The sequence below is a fragment of the Chanodichthys erythropterus genome, chromosome 1 (assembly GCF_024489055.1).
Source record: "Chanodichthys erythropterus isolate Z2021 chromosome 1, ASM2448905v1, whole genome shotgun sequence".
In the NCBI taxonomy this organism is placed as follows: domain Eukaryota; kingdom Metazoa; phylum Chordata; class Actinopteri; order Cypriniformes; family Xenocyprididae; genus Chanodichthys; species Chanodichthys erythropterus.
The window spans coordinates 38,296,741-38,319,249 of record NC_090221.1 but is presented as its reverse complement, the minus strand read 5'-3'; the positions used below and the strand labels follow the sequence as shown (position 1 = coordinate 38,319,249).

General features: G+C 42.6%; 1 protein-coding gene across 1 annotated transcript; it reads right to left on the bottom strand.

Annotated features, from left to right (window-relative positions):
• Positions 1 to 232: 232 nt before the first annotated feature.
• Positions 233 to 21,269, bottom strand: gpc2 (glypican 2). Its single transcript, XM_067410424.1, has 16 exons — positions 21,152 to 21,269; positions 20,512 to 20,670; positions 20,273 to 20,407; positions 8,969 to 9,144; positions 8,326 to 8,406; positions 7,726 to 7,891; positions 7,223 to 7,353; positions 6,385 to 6,531; positions 6,160 to 6,296; positions 5,903 to 6,075; positions 5,473 to 5,727; positions 2,352 to 2,455; positions 2,181 to 2,235; positions 1,816 to 1,945; positions 1,643 to 1,734; positions 233 to 360 (listed from the first exon to the last, which is right to left on the bottom strand). The coding sequence occupies exons 1-16, from the start codon at positions 21,267 to 21,269 to the stop codon at positions 233 to 235; spliced, it is 2,187 nt and encodes a 728-aa protein (XP_067266525.1).
• Positions 21,270 to 22,509: the final 1,240 nt, after the last annotated feature.

Genomic DNA, 22,509 nt, shown 5'->3' with positions numbered 1-22,509 from the left:
ATCCAGATTAGCGGTATTCTCTGTTTTTACTGTTATTTTTATTTCTTATGCGTTCCATTTTTATTATTATGTATTTGTTTCTTCTTTATGTAAAGCACTTTGAATTACCACTGTGTATGAAATGTGTTATATAAATAAAATTGCTGTGTAGCTTCTTCACTGTCAAAATTACAAACACGACGTAGAAAAATAAACTGCAGGAGTATCCCTGGCGAAAGAGAGTTTGTGACGGTCAGTTCAGCCTTGTGATGGTCTGGTTCTTGATGCTGGTGTCCATCTTCAGCACTTCTCTGACCGCCATCGTGGCGTAAATGGAGGACGGCAGAGAGAACTCCATCTTCAGCGTTCGATATTTCCTTTCTGTAGACACACACACACACACACACACACACGATAAAGAGACGAGACGAGATGGTATCACTTCCTTCACATTTCAGCAGGGAGCTCAATCTGACAAAAGCTGTTGGCGTTAGATTATAGTATTTTTATTGAGCTGTATACACACACTGCCTGAGCAAATAAAAGCTGTTTTTAGGACTCGGGATGTTTTTGCCAGGACAATCCAAAGGATGTGGCGTTTACACGCACTTCCGAGAGCCTCTCTTCCGTTCAATGACACATGAAACGAATGCTTATACAATGTTCAGGATAATGCTGAAAGAGCCGTTCTGTACTGTACTGTCAACGTGTAAAGAAAATGGATTCATCCTAACTACAGTCTCACAGAGTCAGATCTATATAGTCTCAAATATTCTCTATAATCTAACAGTGTCATTTTAATGAGCTCATCTGTCAACATGATGTGGGTGAATCTCAGAGCTGCTGCAAACATCCACATCGCTGTGATCCGATGCTTTAACTGCTGCCATTCTTGTTGTGTGTGTATTGTATTATTGAGAGGAACGCGAGCAGCACATATTCATCTAAACGTCGCTCTCAGCAGCGTGGACGGCGTCGGGATGTTCACTAACAGTTTATCACTGCAAAGGTATTTGGAGCGAAGAGTACATCAGAGTATATATTCGTAGTTCAGGCATCGAATCACGTTCAGACTCTTGTGAGTTACGCGAGCTTGAGCAGTAAGTGCTGCAGTTCACTGAACGGCCACCGGTGTCACTAACAACAAGCGTTTCTAAATTCTACATACAGGCCCTTTAAACATGCGCGTATGAAGACGCATCCCATATTCTAGGATGACAGTGTCAAGATACATCAGGCTCACATTGTGAAAGAGTAAGAGGAAAGATGTTCACCATAGCGTCGTGACCTTTAACCCTATAGTCTGGAATGTGCTGGAGTTGACTTTACAGAGCGCTTCAACTCCCACTGTCAACACAACAACTTGACCAAACATTAATGTAATTCTTGATGGAGTGAAATGTTGTGATGCTGCATAAGGGTGTCGACGCGATGCCATGACGAATCCACACTGTAATCTAAAGCAGGTACAACGAAACAGAGCAGGGTTTCAGGTTCAGCAGCTCGTCTGGAGAGAGATCATGAACTGAAGCGAGTGTCAGAGCCGGATCACAGGAAACACTGCGGTAGTGAAACACTTTTGGCCAGGCAGTGTATAAATCATCAGAAGTCTGAGGAACGCCCTGTTTAGATCACTGAGTAAAAGTGTGTGTGTGTTCTGGACCTGTGAGGTAGACTGGAGCTGGAGCGTTTTCTAATTTCTCCACATCTGTGTGAACGAGAGGCACTCGTGGATCATCGTACTGAATCAGCTCCCTTTGGAGAAACACACAGGAGAAAATCATCAGAACAAACGATCAAACACTGGGAGAGAGAGAGTTAATGAAGCTCACTGACCAGCTGACGTCGCTGGGCCGTGTGAGGACTTTTCTGTAAGCGCCGGCCAGAGAATAATCCCGAACTTTGTGCCTCATGTTATCGATGTCCAGATCATCGGCGCTCAGCATGTCCCTGTATCCTCGACCCACTGCAGCAGAAGCACAAACACTGAATCAGGACTGACTCCACAGGTCTAGACATTCATTTTCCAGGACCACATGAATCCTGGTTCTTTAAAGAGTAAACTTGAGATGTTAAGTTAAAATAAGAAATATCTTTAGTTTCAGTTGTAGATTAATTTGTCTTATTTTAACTCATTTCAGGCATCTCGAGGCCTTCAGCGGGTCTAACCGGAGTTCCAGCATGTTCAACACATGAATCACTCTCAATATTCACCGCTTCTTTTGTTATCACCGGATCATTCTGGATTATGTTCAGCTGATCGCAGTGAGAACTGGGTGTTTGATCTCAAAATCTAACAAAGGCAACAAAAACTAAACGTCATCCATTTCCATTGTAACAGTTGTAAAGATGAGTTTCCCAGAATGCCTCACCGCTGTGAGCGCGGGGTAGATGACGTCAAACCCGGGCAGCGGCATCACCACATCATGAATTGAGTGTTTCTCTGCCTCGTTAGCTGACAGGACATGAGCGGAGCCTGGAAACACAGAGAACAGCTCAGATACGGTGAATCATCATTATAGTCACACACACACCCCTACACATACCCAGACACCCCCACAGACACACACATACACCCACTCACACACACAGACACACACACTCTCTCTCACGCACACACACACTCACACACACTCCTACACACACGCCCACACACACACACACACACACACACACACACACACACACATAAACAAGCATTGTTTAGCCTTGTTTTCGACCTTGTCTCCGTGTTCCTCGCCTTGTCTGTGTTTTTGACCCTGGACTGTTTCTTTGTTTGATGATCGTTTGCTGCCTGCCGTGACTATTGCCTGTGTTTTTGGATTACTCTTTTGCCTTGCCCTCTTGTATCTGTTTGCTGGTGTTTGACCTCTGCCTGTACGACTATGCTCATATTACAGTTTTTTTCAGTTGCTAACAAGCATTGTTCAATACCGAAACCACATTATCAAAACTCTTCACACACCAGCATTAGCAGAATGAACAGTTCATCTCACCTACAAAACTCACTCAGACCAACATAACACTCATTCAGAAAACACACACTTCATTCACAACACACTGACCTGAAACACACTAACAACAGGAAGCATCTTTTCTTTTTTAAAGTTTCAATGATTTTCCACATAAATCAGTTCTTCATATAGAATACTGTAACAATTTCACTTTACTGAAAGCATTTGTAACACGAAGGAATCAGAAATTAAATTAAATTTTTTATATGAATATAGTACTTGAAATTTATAACCAAAAGGTGAAAAAAGAGGGAGAAAAACTCCAGGGCTGCAATGAAAATAAAAAAAAAGAATAAAATAAAATACATTCTACACATTACTGTAACAGCATGTGCAGTTGTTCATTACAGTAAATTACAGTGATGATTATAGTCTGCTCTCTCTCTCTCTCCTGCACTGGAGCGGGTGGAATCTCAGCTAAAATTGCAATTAGCTTGTAATGATTATTTTTTTAATTTTTGGCTATAAAATTGAGAATATTTTAAAATAATCACTGCATAAATGCAGTTTTGAATGTGTTTTTAATCATTTTGAATGCAGTGTGTTAGCATTAGAAAAATGTGCTGAAAATACAATATTTTGCATGTTGTGGAGTACAAATGTGAAAAGAGCTCCTGAATTTTGAAAAGTGTGGTCACTGAATGCATTTTGTCTGAAAGCAATGAAAAATGGTTCAGTTTGTTCTGCATTGACTTCAGTTTCGCTGACTGAGTTTTGAAAATGTGGTTTCAGTATTGAACAATGCTTGTTAGCAACTGAAAAAAACTGTAATAATAAAGCCTGCACGTGGATCTCCAACTCCGTTGTCCCGCTCCAGCCGTTACAGAAGTATGCCATTCCGAACAGCTTCCATACTGATTTCAGTGTTCTTAAGTGCCATTCAGCAGATGCTGGCAAATAGTACGTCATCTGGGTATTTCATGCATACAGAAAATGTGCACACAGTGTACATACTGGATACTGCAAAAATACACTGAACAAAATTATAAATGTTTGTTTTTGCCCCCATTTTTCATGAGCTGAACTCAAAGATCTAAGACTTTTTCTATGTACACAAAAGGCCTATTTCTGTCAAATATTGTTCACAAATCTGTCTAAATCTGTGTTAGCGAACACTTCTCCTTTGCCGAGATAATCCATCCACCTCACAGGTGTGGCATATCAAGATGCTGATTAGACAGCATGATTATTGACAGGTGTGCCTTAGGCTGAATAATGACTATTTACTATTGTTTATTTTAGAGCTGCTTTACAGCAGAGTTGAACTCTGTTTGCAGCACTGAACCGTTATTTTCCTGTTATCACTGTAAACAATCTGTAAAGTGCTGCAGAAATAAAGCTGACTTGACAGTGACAGAGGAGTCCTAGCTTCCTAACATATATCGCTGCTATGGCTTACACTTTTTATTGTTCTCTTCCCTGTGAAGATCCTATTTACCCGAAACAGCCCCAGCCCAGATGTAAGGCCTCGTTTGCAGCAGCACGGCGAAGCATCGCCCAGCTCAGCCTCAATGGGTAAGAAGAGGCGGGCGACACACTCAGAGTTTCTGAATCAAGAGAGTCTCTGTAAAACCCCTCTTCACAGCACTGGAGTCCTGTTCCCTTCTCTAGCAAAGAAGTGATTCAAGCAGAACGTTCTGAAGAAGGAAGTTCTCCTGTTGGCACCAGTTCACCCACTGACCCTCCCTCTCCACCGCGGGGTTAAGAGAGAGAAGGGTTTACACAAATGTGCTTGCATAAAAGAAATAAAAATGTTCCCTGTGCATCCAGGCAGTGGGTCAGGGGCACAGAAGAGTGTGAACATACAAACAACGCACACAAAAATATCCATATCAGAACTGCAACCCCCAGCTTCACTGCTAGATGGCGCTGTCGCTCCATCATTGAGCAAGAGCTGCTGGACTCACAAAAAAATAAAATAAAATCACTTGACAGAAAACTAATAATAATTTCTATGTCAGTCACTATGAACCAAAGCAACATGAGCACATCTGGCAGAAGTCTGAAACATGTTTTAATCGTTCAAATCTACTGCTACAGGTTCAGACTAAACCAACAACAGATCGACCTCTAACCTCTTTCTGTTCATCCGTCTGTAGTCCTTCACTGTTTCATTCACACATACAGATACAGTTCACAAACACTGTACATAAGGCTAAATAAATAAATAAATAAAATCAGTTTACAACAGTACATTCAATGTTATACAAACATGGTAATAGGCCGAAAAATTGAAAAATCCTCAATGCATCAAACTAACATTCCTCATGATTACAGGAATGGTGTCGAACGTCACAGGGTTAGACAAATCATTGTGCGAGATCAGCTGACCACAGACTACTAACCAATCAGAGAGAACTAGAGAATGCACAGCATTGCTTTGTAAAAATAGACGAATGTAAACAGTTCTCTTGCGGTTTGATCTGCTGGTGCTGGTGTTTGTGCTCACGTGGATCTTATTAAAGCCCGAGTGAAAAACAGACAGCAAGAAGGAGAAGAGCAGACAGGAGCGCAGGAGAGAGTCTTCCAGCATCTGATCGGCTTCGTCCATTCAGACGGTTCCTTTTATTGGTCGGCATGTCCCGGGGGCGGAGCCTGTCACGGGGGCGGGGCGGCTTGTCCACAGGGAGAGTGTTACGAGGAGGAGAGAACGAACCGTAACCCGGCCAGTCGTCACTGAACCGTTCGCCCGCTTCAGCTGCGCTGCCAGAGCCGCTGCCGCCCTCCACGTCACCTGCACACACAACGGGAACTTTGTTTTCTCTTCTGTTGTTTATATTACAATTTCAGTTATAACATTATGTAAATGATAACATTTGCTCTCTTAAACCAAGCGCAGTTTGTCAGTCATGTTGTGCATGTTACCATAGCAACAGTGAGCTCAAGCATAAAAGCGCAGAGACACTCACTGTCGATGAAATCTGCGTCTCGTCCGGTCTGAGCGAGTCTCAGTCTGTTTACAGCCACTCGCAGCTCCATGATTAACCGCCGTGTTTTGACGTCTGGTCGAGCAACATCCACCTCCAGCTCTGGGTTATTAATCTGATTGACCAGACCGTCGGCGGTCACAGACTGCAGGTATCTACAGAACACACACACACACACACACACACGTAAACATTACTCGTCACACTCCTCAGCTTAGTTTCAGGACACGCTCTCTTACCTGCCGCGTGTCTGTCCGTTCCAGCAGCGGTCCTCGTTGGTGACGTCAGCGGCCATGCGTTCATCGTTACAGATGGTGTGAGGCAGCGCTACCCAGAATCCCCTCATGGGCCTCAGACGCTCCTGCAGCTCCTCCACCTGATCAGTCATGGATCAGATATCAGTATCAATATAACTGTGCTGGGATCTGGTTTTGGAGATGTCAAGTTCTCTCAGCGTCTCTCACCAGTCGGTCCAGGTTGGTTCCCGATGCGGTGGTGGGTTTCTCCTCAGCGCTGTAGGTTCTGAAGGCTGGTTTGCCATTGTCTCTCTCTCTTGGTGAGCGTTTGTTTCTGGCAGGAGTTGGCCGAGGAATCCCACAGCCCTGAAACACCTGAAACAAACATCATATGAGCTCAATGCATTCAGCATCAGTTCAACACTGTTCTCAAGCTACACATGCCTTTGGAAAACAAACCACTATTTTTAGAATCAATTTAGTGGTCGATTATTTCTTCATATATTCTGAGAAAAAGCCAGATTTCCAAAAGGTCCAAACTGAAGGCTTTAAAAACAAACATAGAAAATGTATCTATAAAACAAAAGCACAGTTCAGTGTTAGAGTCTCAGAGCTGCTGCAATCATCACTGTGATCAGATGCTTTCTGAACTGCTGTTTTCTCACCGCTGCCATTTTAGGTGTTTATTTTGTTGTTGAGAGGAAAGCGTGCAGCACATATTTACATATTCATATAAATGTTTGCTGACAGTATATCAAACTTCTGAGTGAAGAACGAACAAAACCTTTGCCGTGAGTATATCGGGGCCTTAACATTAGTTACGCTCCATCTGTCTGACAAGCATGTGTGCAACGGTGCTCGTCGGTTTAGTAGCATTAACAAAATGGAAATATCTGCGTAAAATGTAAGTAATGTGCCGAGGAAAACATGTCTCAAACACTTCTGTCCAACACCTGACAGGACAAGCCCAGCTAAAAACATGTTTCTGTATTTAACTGATGGTTTCTGTACATAAAGCTCTGCTGTCAGCTTCTCTGATAGGCTGAGTGTGTTATTCACGTTTTACCTTTGCAGAGATGGTAATGCTGTTCTCTTGCATGTACATGATGCCTTCAGACACCTTCACTGCGATGGAGTCCGTGGCCAACTCGAAATGAAACGGCCCGCCGAGCTTCTGCACCAGCAGCATCAGAGCGTCTGCAGGGTTAGCACACACACACACACACACACACACACACACACACCAGCTTGACTTTCTCACACACAGAGGGATTGATTGACACACACTCAGAGAGGTTTGATGTGAGCTGTTCGATGTTTATATGTGAATAAAAGCCTAAATCGCATCTGTTCATCATATAAAGCCATCGTGTCTCTCGATTCATTTGTCCTACTGTACATTCAAGTTTGAAAATGTTGCACACTTTTATTGGATGGACAAAAATGATGAAAAAAGTACAAATATCTTCAGTGGTGTTCTGGAGATGAAAGAAAGTCATACAGGTTTGGAACGACATGAGGGAGAGTAAGTGATGATTTCTGGTTGAATGAGATGCTTTTCTTTCTCACCAATGAAATTGTTCCATTCAGTATCTAAGTCGGCTTCATTGGCCAGGCAGCCTTTCATGACGTTCAGGCACAGCGAATGACAGGGCTTGAGTGAAGGAGATCCATGACAGAGCGGACAAAACCACTGGCGCATTAAAGCCCGAACACACTCGGATCCTACAGTCAACTACAGACACACAGGATACAGCATGGCTTTATACACAGATGATTACATCCATAAACATTAGATTTAATGGGACAACCCTGTTTGTTTACAGAGTAGAAATGCCAGTTTCATTAAATGTCTTCACGTCATTCAGATGGACTGCTGAGATCAGATCTCAGTAGGATTTCTTGATTTCAACATTCAGAAATCTCATGGGATTATTACAATATTTGCAAAAGAAATGTTTGGAAATCTAAAACAGATTTTCCCTACTGGCACCGCTTCCGACCATTAGAAACTAACCTAACCAATCAGAACAGTCTGAGCAGTTCTGCACAGCACCACACCACCGGTTTGATCATGTGGTGTTGTGGCGTTGCCTTTGGCGGTTGTGAGATTAGTTACGTGATTCATCAGTTTATTATTAATGCCCAGCACTGAGTAAATTCACACACCTTTGTCGCCTTGTTCACGATGTCTCTGCCGGCAGCTAAACCCTGAACCAGCGCCCGCGCCGCAGTTAGCGCTCTAGACACCTGCCGATCACAACAAAGACAGGTGAGGATTAGGGATACAATCATGATGATTATTGTAATAAGGATGATGAGAGGTTATGGTGACGGTGATGTCATGATAACTATAAACAGTTTTAATAATCGCTCTAAGAGAACAGTAAGTTCACACCACAACTATAACAATAACGACACAGAGAATTGATAACTTTGGAATCACTTTCAGCTGATGAACGATAAAAAACACTGACAGCCAATCAGAATCCATCCTGCTTTAAAGAGCTCGAGCATTTAAAGCGACAGGTGACTAACATGTAGAGCGTTTATAATAAACAGAGCGAGATCATCCGCTGGTGTGAACGCTAATATTAAAGTTATCAATCTTGATGTGAATGGACTCAATTTGAGATCAGTGAGTTCTTTTAACGTTTCTGTCTCTCACAAAATTTATGTTTTGGAATTAGAAGAACAACAACATGTGATCCTGTGAGAATGTCATCATAAGCAGATCTGAGGCATCTTTATTACCCTTTACACTTTCTTTTTTGTGTCATGAAATGAAAAGAGCACGTATGTGAGAAGCTACCTGTATGTGCAGTTTATGTGGCAGGTCTCCAAACGGCTGTAGTTGTTCGGCGTGTTTGCTGACACACACTAGATAGTCCTCAGTGAACTGATACTGAGGGTTAACCAGAGAAAACATGCGCTCGACCAGTCCTGCCCAGAAATCAGCCAGAACCTCAGACAGACTCACGGTGCCACCTACAGACAGACAGACAGACGAATCAGACAGACAGATCAATCAATCAGACAGATCAATCAATCAGACAGACAGATCAATCAATCAATCAGACAGACAGATCAATCAATCAATCAATCAATCAGACAGACAGATCAATCAGACAGATCAATCAGACAGACAGATCAATCAATCAATCAATCAGACAGACAGATCAATCAGACAGACAGATCAATCAATCAAAGAGACAGACAGATCAATAAATCAGACAGACAGACCAATCAGACAGACAGAGACAGATCAGAGACAGACAGACAAACAGATCAATCAATCAGACAGACAGATGAATCAGACAGACAGATCAGACAGACAGAGACAGATCAGAGACAGACAGACAAACAAATCAATCAGACAGACAGACAGATCAATCAGACAGACAGACAGATCAATCAGACAGACAGACAGACAGACAGATCAATCAGACAGACAGACAGATCAATCAGACAGACAGACAGACAGATCAGACAGACAGACAGATCAATCAGACAGACAGACAGATCAATCAGACAGACAGACAGATCAATCAGACAGACAGATCAATCAGACAGACAGACAGATCAATCAGACAGACAGACAGATCAATCAGACAGACAGATCAATCAGACAGACAGACAGATCAATCAGACAGACAGACAGATCAGAGAGACAGACAAATCAATCAGACAGACAGACACAGATCAATCAGACAGACAGACAGACCGACCAATCAGACAGACAGACAAATCAATCAGACAGACAGACAGAGACAGATCAGAGACAGACAGACAGATCAATCAGACAGACAGACAGATCAATCAGACAGACAGACAGAGACAGATCAGAGACAGACAGACAAACAGATCAATCAGACAGACAGACAGATCAATCAGACAGACAGACAGACAGATCAATCAGACAGACAGACAGACAGACAGATCAATCAGACAGATCAATCAGACAGACAGACAGACAGACAGACAGATCAATCAGACAGACAGACCAATCAGAGACAGACAGATCAATCAGAGAGACAGACAGATCAATCAGACAGACAGACAGACAGACAGACAGATCAATCAGACAGACAGACAGACACAGATCAATCAGACAGACCAATCAGATAGACAGACAGATCAATCAGACAGCCAGACAGACAGATCAATCAGACAGCCAGACAGACAGATCAATCAGAGAGACAGACAGATCAATCAGAGAGACAGACAGATCAATCAGAGAGACAGACAGATCAATCAATCAGACAGACAGACAGACAGACAGATCAATCAATCAGACAGACAGACAGACAGACAGACAGACAGACAGATCAATCAGAGACAGACAGATCAATCAGACAGACAGACAGATCAATCAGACAGACAGACAGATCAATCAGACAGACAGATCAATCAGACAGACAGATCAATCAGACAGACAGACAGACAGATCAATCAGACAGACAGACAGACAGACAGATCAATCAGACAGACAGACAGACAGACAGATCAATCAGACAGACAGACAGACAGACAGATCAGAGAGACAGACAGATCAATCAGACAGACAGACAGACAGACAGACAGATCAATCAGACAGACAGACAGACAGACAGACAGACAGATCAATCAATCAGACAGACAGATGAATCAGACAGACAGATCAATCAGACAGATCAATCAATCAGACAGACAGAGACAGATCAGAGACAGACAGACAAACAGATCAATCAGACAGACAGACAGATCAATCAGACAGACAGACAGACAGACAGACAGATCAATCAGACAGACAGACAGACAGATCAGACAGACAGACCAATCAGACAGACAGACAGATCAATCAGACAGACAGATCAATCAGACAGACAGACAGATCAATCAGACAGACAGACAGATCAGAGAGACAGACAGATCAATCAGACAGACAGACACAGATCAATCAGACAGACAGACAGACAGACAGACAGACAGACAGACCGACCAATCAGACAGACAGACAGATCAATCAGACAGACAGACAGAGACAGATCAGAGACAGACAGACAGATCAATCAGACAGACAGACAGACAGACAGATCAATCAGACAGACAGACAAATCAATCAGACAGACAGACAGAGACAGATCAGAGACAGACAGATAAACAGATCAATCAGACATACAGACAGATCAATCAGACAGACAGACAGACAGATCAATCAGACAGACAGACAGATCAATCAGACAGACAGACAGACAGATCAATCAGACAGATCAATCAGACAGACAGACAGACACAGACAGACAGATCAATCAGACAGACAGACAGATCAATCAGACAGACAGACAGATCAATCAGACAGACCAATCAGATAGACAGACAGATCAATCAGAGAGACAGACAGATCAATCAGACAGATCAATCAGAGAGACAGACAGATCAATCAGACAGCCAGACAGACAGATCAATCAGACAGACAGATCAATCAGAGACAGACAGATCAATCAATCAGAGAGACAGACAGATCAATCAATCAGACAGACAGACAGACAGACAGACAGACAGACAGACAGATCAATCAATCACACAGACAGACAGATCAATCAGAGACAGACAGATCAATCAGACAGACAGACAGATCAATCAGACAGATCAATCAGACAGATCAATCAGACAGATCAATCAGACAGATCAATCAGACAGATCAATCAGACAGATCAATCAGACAGATCAATCAGACAGACAGACAGACAGACAGATCAATCAGACAGACAGACAGACAGATCAATCAGAGAGACAGACATACAGACAGACAGACAGATCAATCAATCAGAGAGACAGACAGATCAATCAGACAGACAGACAGACAGATCAATCAGACAGACAGACAGACAGATCAATCAGACAGACAGACAGACAGATCAATCAATCAGACAGACAGACAGATCAATCAATCAGACAGACAGACAGATCAATCAATCAGACAGACAGACAGACAGATCAATCAGAGAGACAGACATACAGACAGACAGATCAATCAATCAATCAGAGAGACAAACAGATCAATCAGACAGACAGACAGATCAATCAATCAGACAGACAGACAGACAGACAGATCAATCAATCAGACAGACAGACAGACAGATCAATCAGACAGACAGACAGACAGATCAATCAGACAGACAGACAGACAGACAGACAGATCAATCAGACAGACAGACAGACAGACAGACAGATCAATCAGAGAGACAAACAGATCAATCAGACAGACAGACAGATCAATCAATCAGACAGACAGACAGACAGACAGACAGATAGACAGATCAATCAGAGAGACAGACATACAGACAGACAGATCAATCAGAGAGACAAACAGATCAATCAGACAGACAGAGACAGATCAGAGACAGACAGACAAACAGATCAATCAATCAGACAGACAGATGAATCAGACAGACAGATCAGACAGACAGAGACAGATCAGAGACAGACAGACAAACAAATCAATCAGACAGACAGACAGATCAATCAGACAGACAGACAGACAGACAGATCAATCAGACAGACAGACAGATCAATCAGACAGACAGACAGACAGACAGACAGACAGACAGATCAGACAGACAGACAGACAGATCAGACAGACAGACAGATCAATCAGACAGACAGATAGATCAATCAGACAGACAGACAGACAGATCAATCAGACAGACAGATCAATCAGACAGACAGACAGATCAATCAGACAGACAGACAGATCAGAGAGACAGACAGATCAATCAGACAGACAGACACAGATCAATCAGACAGACAGACAGACCGACCAATCAGACAGACAGACAAATCAATCAGACAGACAGACAGAGACAGATCAGAGACAGACAGACAGATCAATCAAACAGACAGACAGATCAATCAGACAGACAGACAGAGACAGATCAGAGACAGACAGACAGACAGATCAATCAGACAGACAGACAGATCAATCAGACAGACAGACAGACAGATCAATCAGACAGACAGACAGACAGATCAATCAGACAGACAGACAGACAGACAGATCAATCAGACAGACAGACAGACAGATCAATCAGACAGATCAATCAGACAGACAGACAGACAGACAGATCAATCAGACAGACAGACCAATCAGAGACAGACAGATCAATCAGAGAGACAGACAGATCAATCAGACAGACAGACAGACAGACAGATCAATCAGACAGACAGACAGACAGACAGACAGACACAGATCAATCAGACAGACCAATCAGATAGACAGACAGATCAGTCAGACAGCCAGACAGACAGATCAATCAGACAGCCAGACAGACAGATCAATCAGAGAGACAGACAGATCAATCAGAGAGACAGACAGATCAATCAGAGAGACAGACAGATCAATCAATCAGACAGACAGACAGACAGACAGATCAATCAATCAATCAGACAGACAGACAGACAGACAGATCAATCAATCAATCAGACAGACAGACAGACAGATCAATCAGAGACAGACAGATCAATCAGACAGATCAATCAGACAGACAGACAGATCAATCAGACAGACAGACAGATCAATCAGACAGACAGACAGACAGATCAATCAGACAGACAGACAGACAGATCAATCAGACAGACAGACAGACAGATCAATCAGACAGACAGACAGACAGACAGATCAGACAGACAGATCAGAGAGACAGACAGATCAATCAGACAGACAGACAGACAGACAGACAGATCAATCAATCAGACAGACAGATGAATCAGACAGACAGATCAATCAGACAGATCAATCAATCAGACAGACAGAGACAGATCAGAGACAGACAGACAAACAGATCAATCAGACAGACAGACAGATCAATCAGACAGACAGACAGACAGACAGATCAATCAGACAGACAGACAGATCAATCAGACAGACAGACAGACAGATCAGACAGACAGACCAATCAGACAGACAGACAGATCAATCAGACAGACAGATCAATCAGACAGACAGACAGATCAGAGAGACAGACAGACAGATCAATCAGACAGACAGACACAGATCAACCAGACAGACAGACAGACAGACAGACAGACAGGCCGACCAATCAGACAGACAGACAGATCAATCAGACAGACAGACAGAGACAGATCAGAGACAGACAGACAGATCAATCAGACAGACAGACAGACAGACAGATCAATCAGACAGACAGACAAATCAATCAGACAGACAGACAGAGACAGATCAGAGACAGACAGATAAACAGATCAATCAGACATACAGACAGATCAATCAGACAGACAGACAGAGACAGATCAGAGACAGACAGATAAACAGATCAATCAGACATACAGACAGATCAATCAGACAGACAGACAGATCAATCAGACAGACAGACAGACAGATCAATCAGACAGACAGACAGACAGATCAATCAGACAGATCAATCAGACAGACAGACAGACAGATCAATCAGACAGACAGACCAATCAGAGAGACAGACAGATCAATCAGACAGACAGACAGACAGATCAATCGGACAGACAGACAGACAGACAGATCAATCGGACAGACAGACAGACAGACAGATCAATCAGACAGACAGACAGACAGACAGATCAATCAGACAGACCAATCAGATAGACAGACAGATCAATCAGACAGACAGACAGACAGATCAATCAGACAGCCAGACAGACAGATCAATCAGAGACAGACAGATCAATCAGAGAGACAGACAGATCAATCAATCAGACAGACAGACAGACAGACAGATCAATCAATCAGACAGACAGACAGACAGATCAATCAGAGAGACAGACAGATCAATCAGAGAGACAGACAGATCAATCAGACAGATCAATCAGACAGATCAATCAGACAGATCAATCAGACAGATCAATCAGACAGACAGACAGACAGACAGACAGATCAATCAGACAGACAGACAGACAGATCAATCAGAGAGACAGACATACAGACAGACAGATCAATCAATCAGAGAGACAAACAGATCAATCAGACAGACAGACAGATCAATCAATCAGACAGACAGACAGACAGACAGACAGATCAATCAATCAGACAGACAGACAGACAGACAGACAGATCAATCAATCAATCAGACAGACAGACAGATCAATCAATCAGACAGACAGACAGATCAATCAGACAGACAGACAGATCAATCAGACAGACAGACAGACAGATCAATCAATCAGACAGACAGACAGACAGATCAATCAGAGAGACAGACATACAGACAGACAGATCAATCAATCAGAGAGACAAACAGATCAATCAGACAGACAGACAGATCAATCAATCAGACAGACAGACAGACAGACAGACAGATAGATCAATCAATCAGACAGACAGACAGATCAATCAATCAGACAGACAGACAGACAGACAGATCAATCAATCAGACAGACAGACAGATCAATCAGACAGACAGACAGATCAATCAATCAGACAGACAGACAGATCAATCAATCAGACAGACAGACAGACAGATCAATCAGACAGACAGACAGATCAATCAGACAGACAGACAGACAGATCAATCAGACAGACAGACAGATCAATCAGACAGACAGACAGATCAATCAGACAGACAGACAGATCAATCAGACAGACAGACAGACAGACAGATCAATCAGAGAGACAGACAGATCAATCAGACAGATCAATCAGACAGATCAATCAGACAGATCAATCAGACAGATCAATCAATCAGACAGACAGATCAATCAGACAGACAGACAGATCAATCAGACAGACAGACAGACAGATCAATCAATCAGACAGACAGACAGACAGATCAATCAGACAGACAGACAGACAGATCAATCAGACAGACAGACAGACAGACAGATCAATCAGACAGACAGACAAATCAATCAGACAGACAGACAGAGACAGATCAGAGACAGACAGATAAACAGATCAATCAGACATACAGACAGATCAATCAGACAGACAGACAGATCAATCAGACAGACAGACAGACAGATCAATCAGACAGACAGACAGACAGATCAATCAGACAGACAGATCAATCAGACAGATCAATCAGACAGACAGACCAATCAGAGAGACAGACAGATCAATCAGAGAGACAGACAGGTCAATCAGACAGACAGACAGACAGATCAATCGGACAGACAGACAGACAGACAGATCAATCAGACAGACCAATCAGATAGACAGACAGATCAATCAGACAGACAGACAGACAGATCAATCAGACAGCCAGACAGACAGATCAATCAGAGACAGACAGATCAATCAGAGAGACAGACAGATCAATCAATCAGACAGACAGACAGACAGACAGACAGATCAATCAATCAGACAGACAGACAGATCAATCAATCAGACAGACAGACAGATCAATCAGACAGACAGACAGATCAATCAGACAGACAGACAGATCAATCAATCAGACAGACAGACAGACAGATCAATCAGACAGACAGACAGATCAATCAGACAGACAGACAGACAGATCAATCAGACAGACAGACAGACAGACAGATCAATCAGAGAGACAAACAGATCAATCAGACAGACAGACAGATCAATCAATCAGACAGACAGACAGATAGACAGATCAATCAGAGAGACAGACATACAGACAGACAGATCAATCAGAGAGACAAACAGATCAATCAGACAGACAGACAGATCAATCAATCAGACAGACAGACAGATCAATCAATCAGACAGACAGATCAATCAGACAGACAGACAGACAGATCAATCAGACAGACAGACAGACAGACAGATCAATCAGACAGACAGACAGATCAAACAGACAGACAGATCAATCAGACAGACAGACAGATCAATCAGACAGACAGACAGACAGATCAATCAGAGAGACAGACAGATCAATCAGACAGATCAATCAGACAGATCAATCAGACAGACAGACAGACAGATCAATCAGACAGACAGACAGATCAATCAGACAGACAAACAGATCAATCAGACAGACAAACAGATCAATCAATCAGACAGACAGACAGATCAATCAATCAGACAGACAGACAGACAGATCAATCAATCAATCAGACAGACAGACAGACAGATCAATCAGACAGACAGACAGATCAATCAGACAGACAGACAGACAGATCAATCAGACAGACAGACAGACAGACAGACAGACAGATCAATCAGAGAGACAAACAGATCAATCAGACAGACAGACAGATCAATCAATCAGACAGACAGACAGACAGACAGACAGACAGACAGATAGACAGATCAATCAGAGAGACAGACATACAGACAGACAGATCAATCAGAGAGACAAACAGATCAATCAGACAGACAGACAGATCAATCAATCAGACAGACAGACAGATCAATCAATCAGACAGACAGACAGATCAATCAGACAGACAGACAGACAGATCAATCAGACAGACAGACAGACAGATCAATCAGACAGACAGACAGACAGATCAAACAGACAGACAGATCAATCAGACAGACAGACAGATCAATCAGACAGACAGACAGACAGACAGATCAATCAGAGAGACAGACAGATCAATCAGACAGATCAATCAGACAGATCAATCAGACAGACAGACAGATCAATCAATCAGACAGACAGATCAATCAGACAGACAGACAGATCAATCAGACAGACAGACAGATCAATCAATCAGACAGACAGATCAATCAATCAGACAGACAGACAGACAGATCAATCAGACAGACAGACAGACAGACAGATCAATCAGACAGACAGACAGACAGACAGATCAATCAATCAGACAGACAGACAGACAGATCAAACAGACAGACAGATCAATCAGACAGACACAGATCAATCAGACAGATCAATCAGACAGATCAATCAGACAGATCTATCAGACAGACAGACAGACAGATCAATCAGACAGATCAATCAGACAGATCAATCAGACAGACAGATCAATCAGACAGACAGATCAATCAGACAGACAGACAGATCAATCAGACAGACAGACAGACAGACAGATCAATCAGACAGACAGACAGACAGACAGACAGATCAATCAGACAGACAGACAGACAGACAGACAGATCAATCAGACGGACAGATCAATCAGACAGACAGACAGACAGATCAATCAGACAGACAGACAGACAGACAGATCAATCAGACAGACAGATCAATCAGACAGACAGACAGACAGACAGATCAATCAGACAGACAGACAGACAGACAGACAGACCGATCAATCAGACAGACAGACAGACAGACAGACCGATCAATCAGACAGACAGACAGATCGATCAATCAGACAGACAGATCAATCAATCAGACAGACAGACAGACAGATCAATCAATCAGACAGACAGACAGATCAATCAGACAGACAGACAGACAGATCAATCAGACAGACAGACAGACAGATCAATCAGACAGACAGACAGACAGACAAATCAGACAGACAGACAGACAGACAGATCAATCAGACAGACAGACAGACAGACAGATCAATCAGACAGACAGACAGACAGATCAATCAGACAGACAGACAGATCAATCAGAGAGACAGACAGACAGATCAATCAGAGAGACAGACAGATCAATCAGACAGACAGACAGACAGACAGACAGATCAATCAGACAGACAGACAGACAGACAGATCAATCAGACAGACAGACAGATCAATCAGACAGACAGACAGATCAATCAGACAGACAGACAGATCAATCAGAGAGACAGACAGATCAATCAGACAGATCAATCAGACAGATCAATCAGACAGATCAATCAGACAGATCAATCAGACAGATCAATCAGACAGACAGATAGATCAATCAGAGAGACAGACAGATCAATCAGAGAGACAGACAGATCAATCAGAGAGACAGACAGATCAATCAGAGAGACAGACAGATCAATCAGACAGACAGATCAATCAGACAGACAGATCAATCAGACAGACCAATCAGACAGACAGATCAATCAGACAGACCAATCAGACAGACAGATCAATCAGACAGACCAATCAGACAGACAGATCAATCAGACAGACAGACAGACAGATCAATCAGACAGACAGACAGACAGACAGATCAATCGGACAGACAGACAGATCAAACAGACAGACAGATCAATCAGACAGACAGACAGATCAATCAGACAGACAGACAGACAGATCAATCAGAGAGACAGACAGATCAATCAGACAGATCAATCAGACAGATCAATCAGACAGACAGATCAATCAATCAATCAGACAGACAGATCAATCAGACAGATCAATCAGACAGATCAATCAGACAGATCAATCAGACAGACAGATCAATCAGACAGATCAATCAGACAGATCAATCAGACAGACAGATCAATCAGACAGATCAATCAGACAGACAGACAGACAGACCGATCAATCAGACAGACAGACAGACAGACCGATCAATCAGACAGACAGACAGATCGATCAATCAGACAGACAGACAGATCGATCAATCAGACAGACAGATCAATCAATCAGACAGACAGACAGATCAATCAATCAGGCAGACAGACAGATCAATCAGACAGACAGACAGATCAATCAGACAGACAGATCAATCAGACAGACAGATCAATCAGACAGACAGATCAATCAGACAGACAGACAGACAGATCAATCAGACAGACAGATCGATCAATCAGACAGACAGACAGATCAATCAATCAGACAGACAGATCAATCAATCAGACACAGACAGACAGATCAATCAATCAGACACAGACAGACAGATCAATCAATCAGACAGACAGACAGACAGACAGACAGACAGATCAATCAATCAGACAGACAGACAGACAGACAGACAGACAGATCAATCAATCAATCAATCAATCAGACAGACAGACAGATCAATCAATCAGACAGACAGACAGACAGACAGATCAATCAGACAGACAGACAGACAGACAGACAGATCAATCAGACAGACAGATCAATCAGACAGACAGATCAATCAGACAGACAGACAGACAGATCAATCAGACAGACAGATCAATCAGACAGACAGACAGACAGACAGATCAATCAGACAGATCAATCAGACAGACAGACAGACAGATCAATCAGACAGACAGATCAATCAGACGTCTCCTCTGCTGTGGCACTGACCCGTGTAGAAGCGCCGCAGGTCTGCGAACAGCTGCCGGAAGATGTGAGCGTTTTGTGTGTACAGGTGACCGTACGTCTGCGTGAACATCTCATTCATCGATTTCTCTGCCACATCCAGCAGCTCCCGGAAAAACTCTGACATCACAGGAGAAAGAGAGTTTTATTTGTTCTCAAGAATCATCACAGCCTCTGAAACACTACCAAACATTATGAAGCAGCTGGTCATTTAGGCTCCTCACCATCAAACTTGCGGTGTCTCTGAGTGAAGGTGGTGAGCAGGAACTGGCTGGTGTCTCGGACCGCAGACAGGAAGTCAGCCTCACTCTGGCGTGCGAGCGTATCCTCCATCACACTGGAGCAGCAGGTGTAATCGCGAGGACACAGACGCAGGTGTTCACCTGCCAATGAGAGCAAAGCTTAATAAAGACCAACACACACCTTCCCAAAACTGCATTTAAAGGGTTTGATTCTGTAATGTTCTATAAATTAGATTCTATAAATATACCATGCAAATATAATAAAGAATCAAAGAAATCTGTCTGCAAATAATCATACAGTCAATAGTCAATCAAATACATGTATTAGAGCATCTATATGCCGATTTATACTAGGCCTACTCTCTAATATATTATTATTAAAGTAAGCAGCTAAAACACATAAAACAAACAAATGTTGCACTGTGCAATATTTTACACTTTTATAACATTATTTAGGTGAATGTCTTTAATTCATTTCCAACATCATTTTGTTTTCTTCACATTAGGTATTTTTATACTGTGAGTCTGACTGATGATCAGCTTCTTTGTTAAAGCATCAGCAACACGTTCATTATTCCCGAGCATCGAAACAACACGAGCATCAGATGCACGCGTCTCTCACCGCTGATGCGCGCGTGCGGCGCGGTGTCCAGACTGTGCTTCTCTCCGTAAACCCGGCGCGACTCTCCGCAGCTCCGCGCGCCGCCCGCCGCGCCCCACAGCGCGATCACACACACCATCATCATCCCCTTCATCTTCACACACACTGAGTCAGTGCTGGAGGACACTAAACCTGAGACTAAATCTGAGGAAAAGTGAATCTGCTGCGCCTCAGCGGAGCGCGTCTCCCTTTGTCCCGGGATGATCGTTCACGCGCGCGCGCGCACACATACACACACACCTCCCAAGAGCGTGTCTGAACAATAGAAAAGCACACTCTTTCTCTTTGTCGGGTTTTTCACGGTCTTTCATTCATTCATTCAGACAGATCAGTGAATCTGAGAGTTTAATAGTTTAAAAAAATAGATCTGCAAATAAATAAATTATTCCTCACAGGAACCGCTTTTCATTTATCACAAAACTGAGCGACTTAAATTGATGCGACATAATACATGAAAACATAATACATAAACATAAAACATGATTTAATAAGTAGGCCTAGCTTTAAAGTGTCATTTATGTTTCGATATGAAGATTAATGTCACTCTGAACAACTGCTGTAAAACCAGATTTAATTCTGAACCCGATGGTTTTTGCTCACAGCAAAGTTTTATTCATTTTTTTCATTAGTTTTAGTTTTTCTTCATTCTTTTCAACAAAAGAATACATTACTAAAACAAAGTCGTGTTTCCAGGATGATCACGTGACCTGCCAGTATTGATCGCCGCCAGCTGCTCGTGTCATTATCGATTCGTGATCTAGTCAGTAATTCAACACGCACTAAAAACAATACAAAACACTATGAAACGTTCAGACTCGATTCATAAATATATAAATAAATAACAAACAAACAAACAAATAAATAAATAAATAAATAAATACATACATACATACATACATACATACATACATAAATTAATTTATCAAGGACTGTGGTACAAACAGCGGTTGCTATGCTTTTTGCCAATGCAGGATTCATCCAATTAGACTTGACTCTGTTTAGACATTGGCCAATTATCGTCCAGACTGCCGGAGTCACCAGCCAATCATTTTCCAGAAAATTGCTTCGCCTTGACTGATGACAAGTGAGGGATTTTCGCGCTCTTTCATTTTCAGATCAATAACTTCAACCTTCAATTTACTTCCGATAGTGATCAATAACTGGAAATCTGTCCACTGACTGATTCTGAGGTGAGAGACTTTGATCAAGTTTAAATTATTCTGCGAGGAACAGCGTGTTTCGCTTTAATTAATGTTAACAGATAACGTAATTTGATCATTATTCTTGAGTATAAAGGGATTTTCCGTCCGTTTAAAACA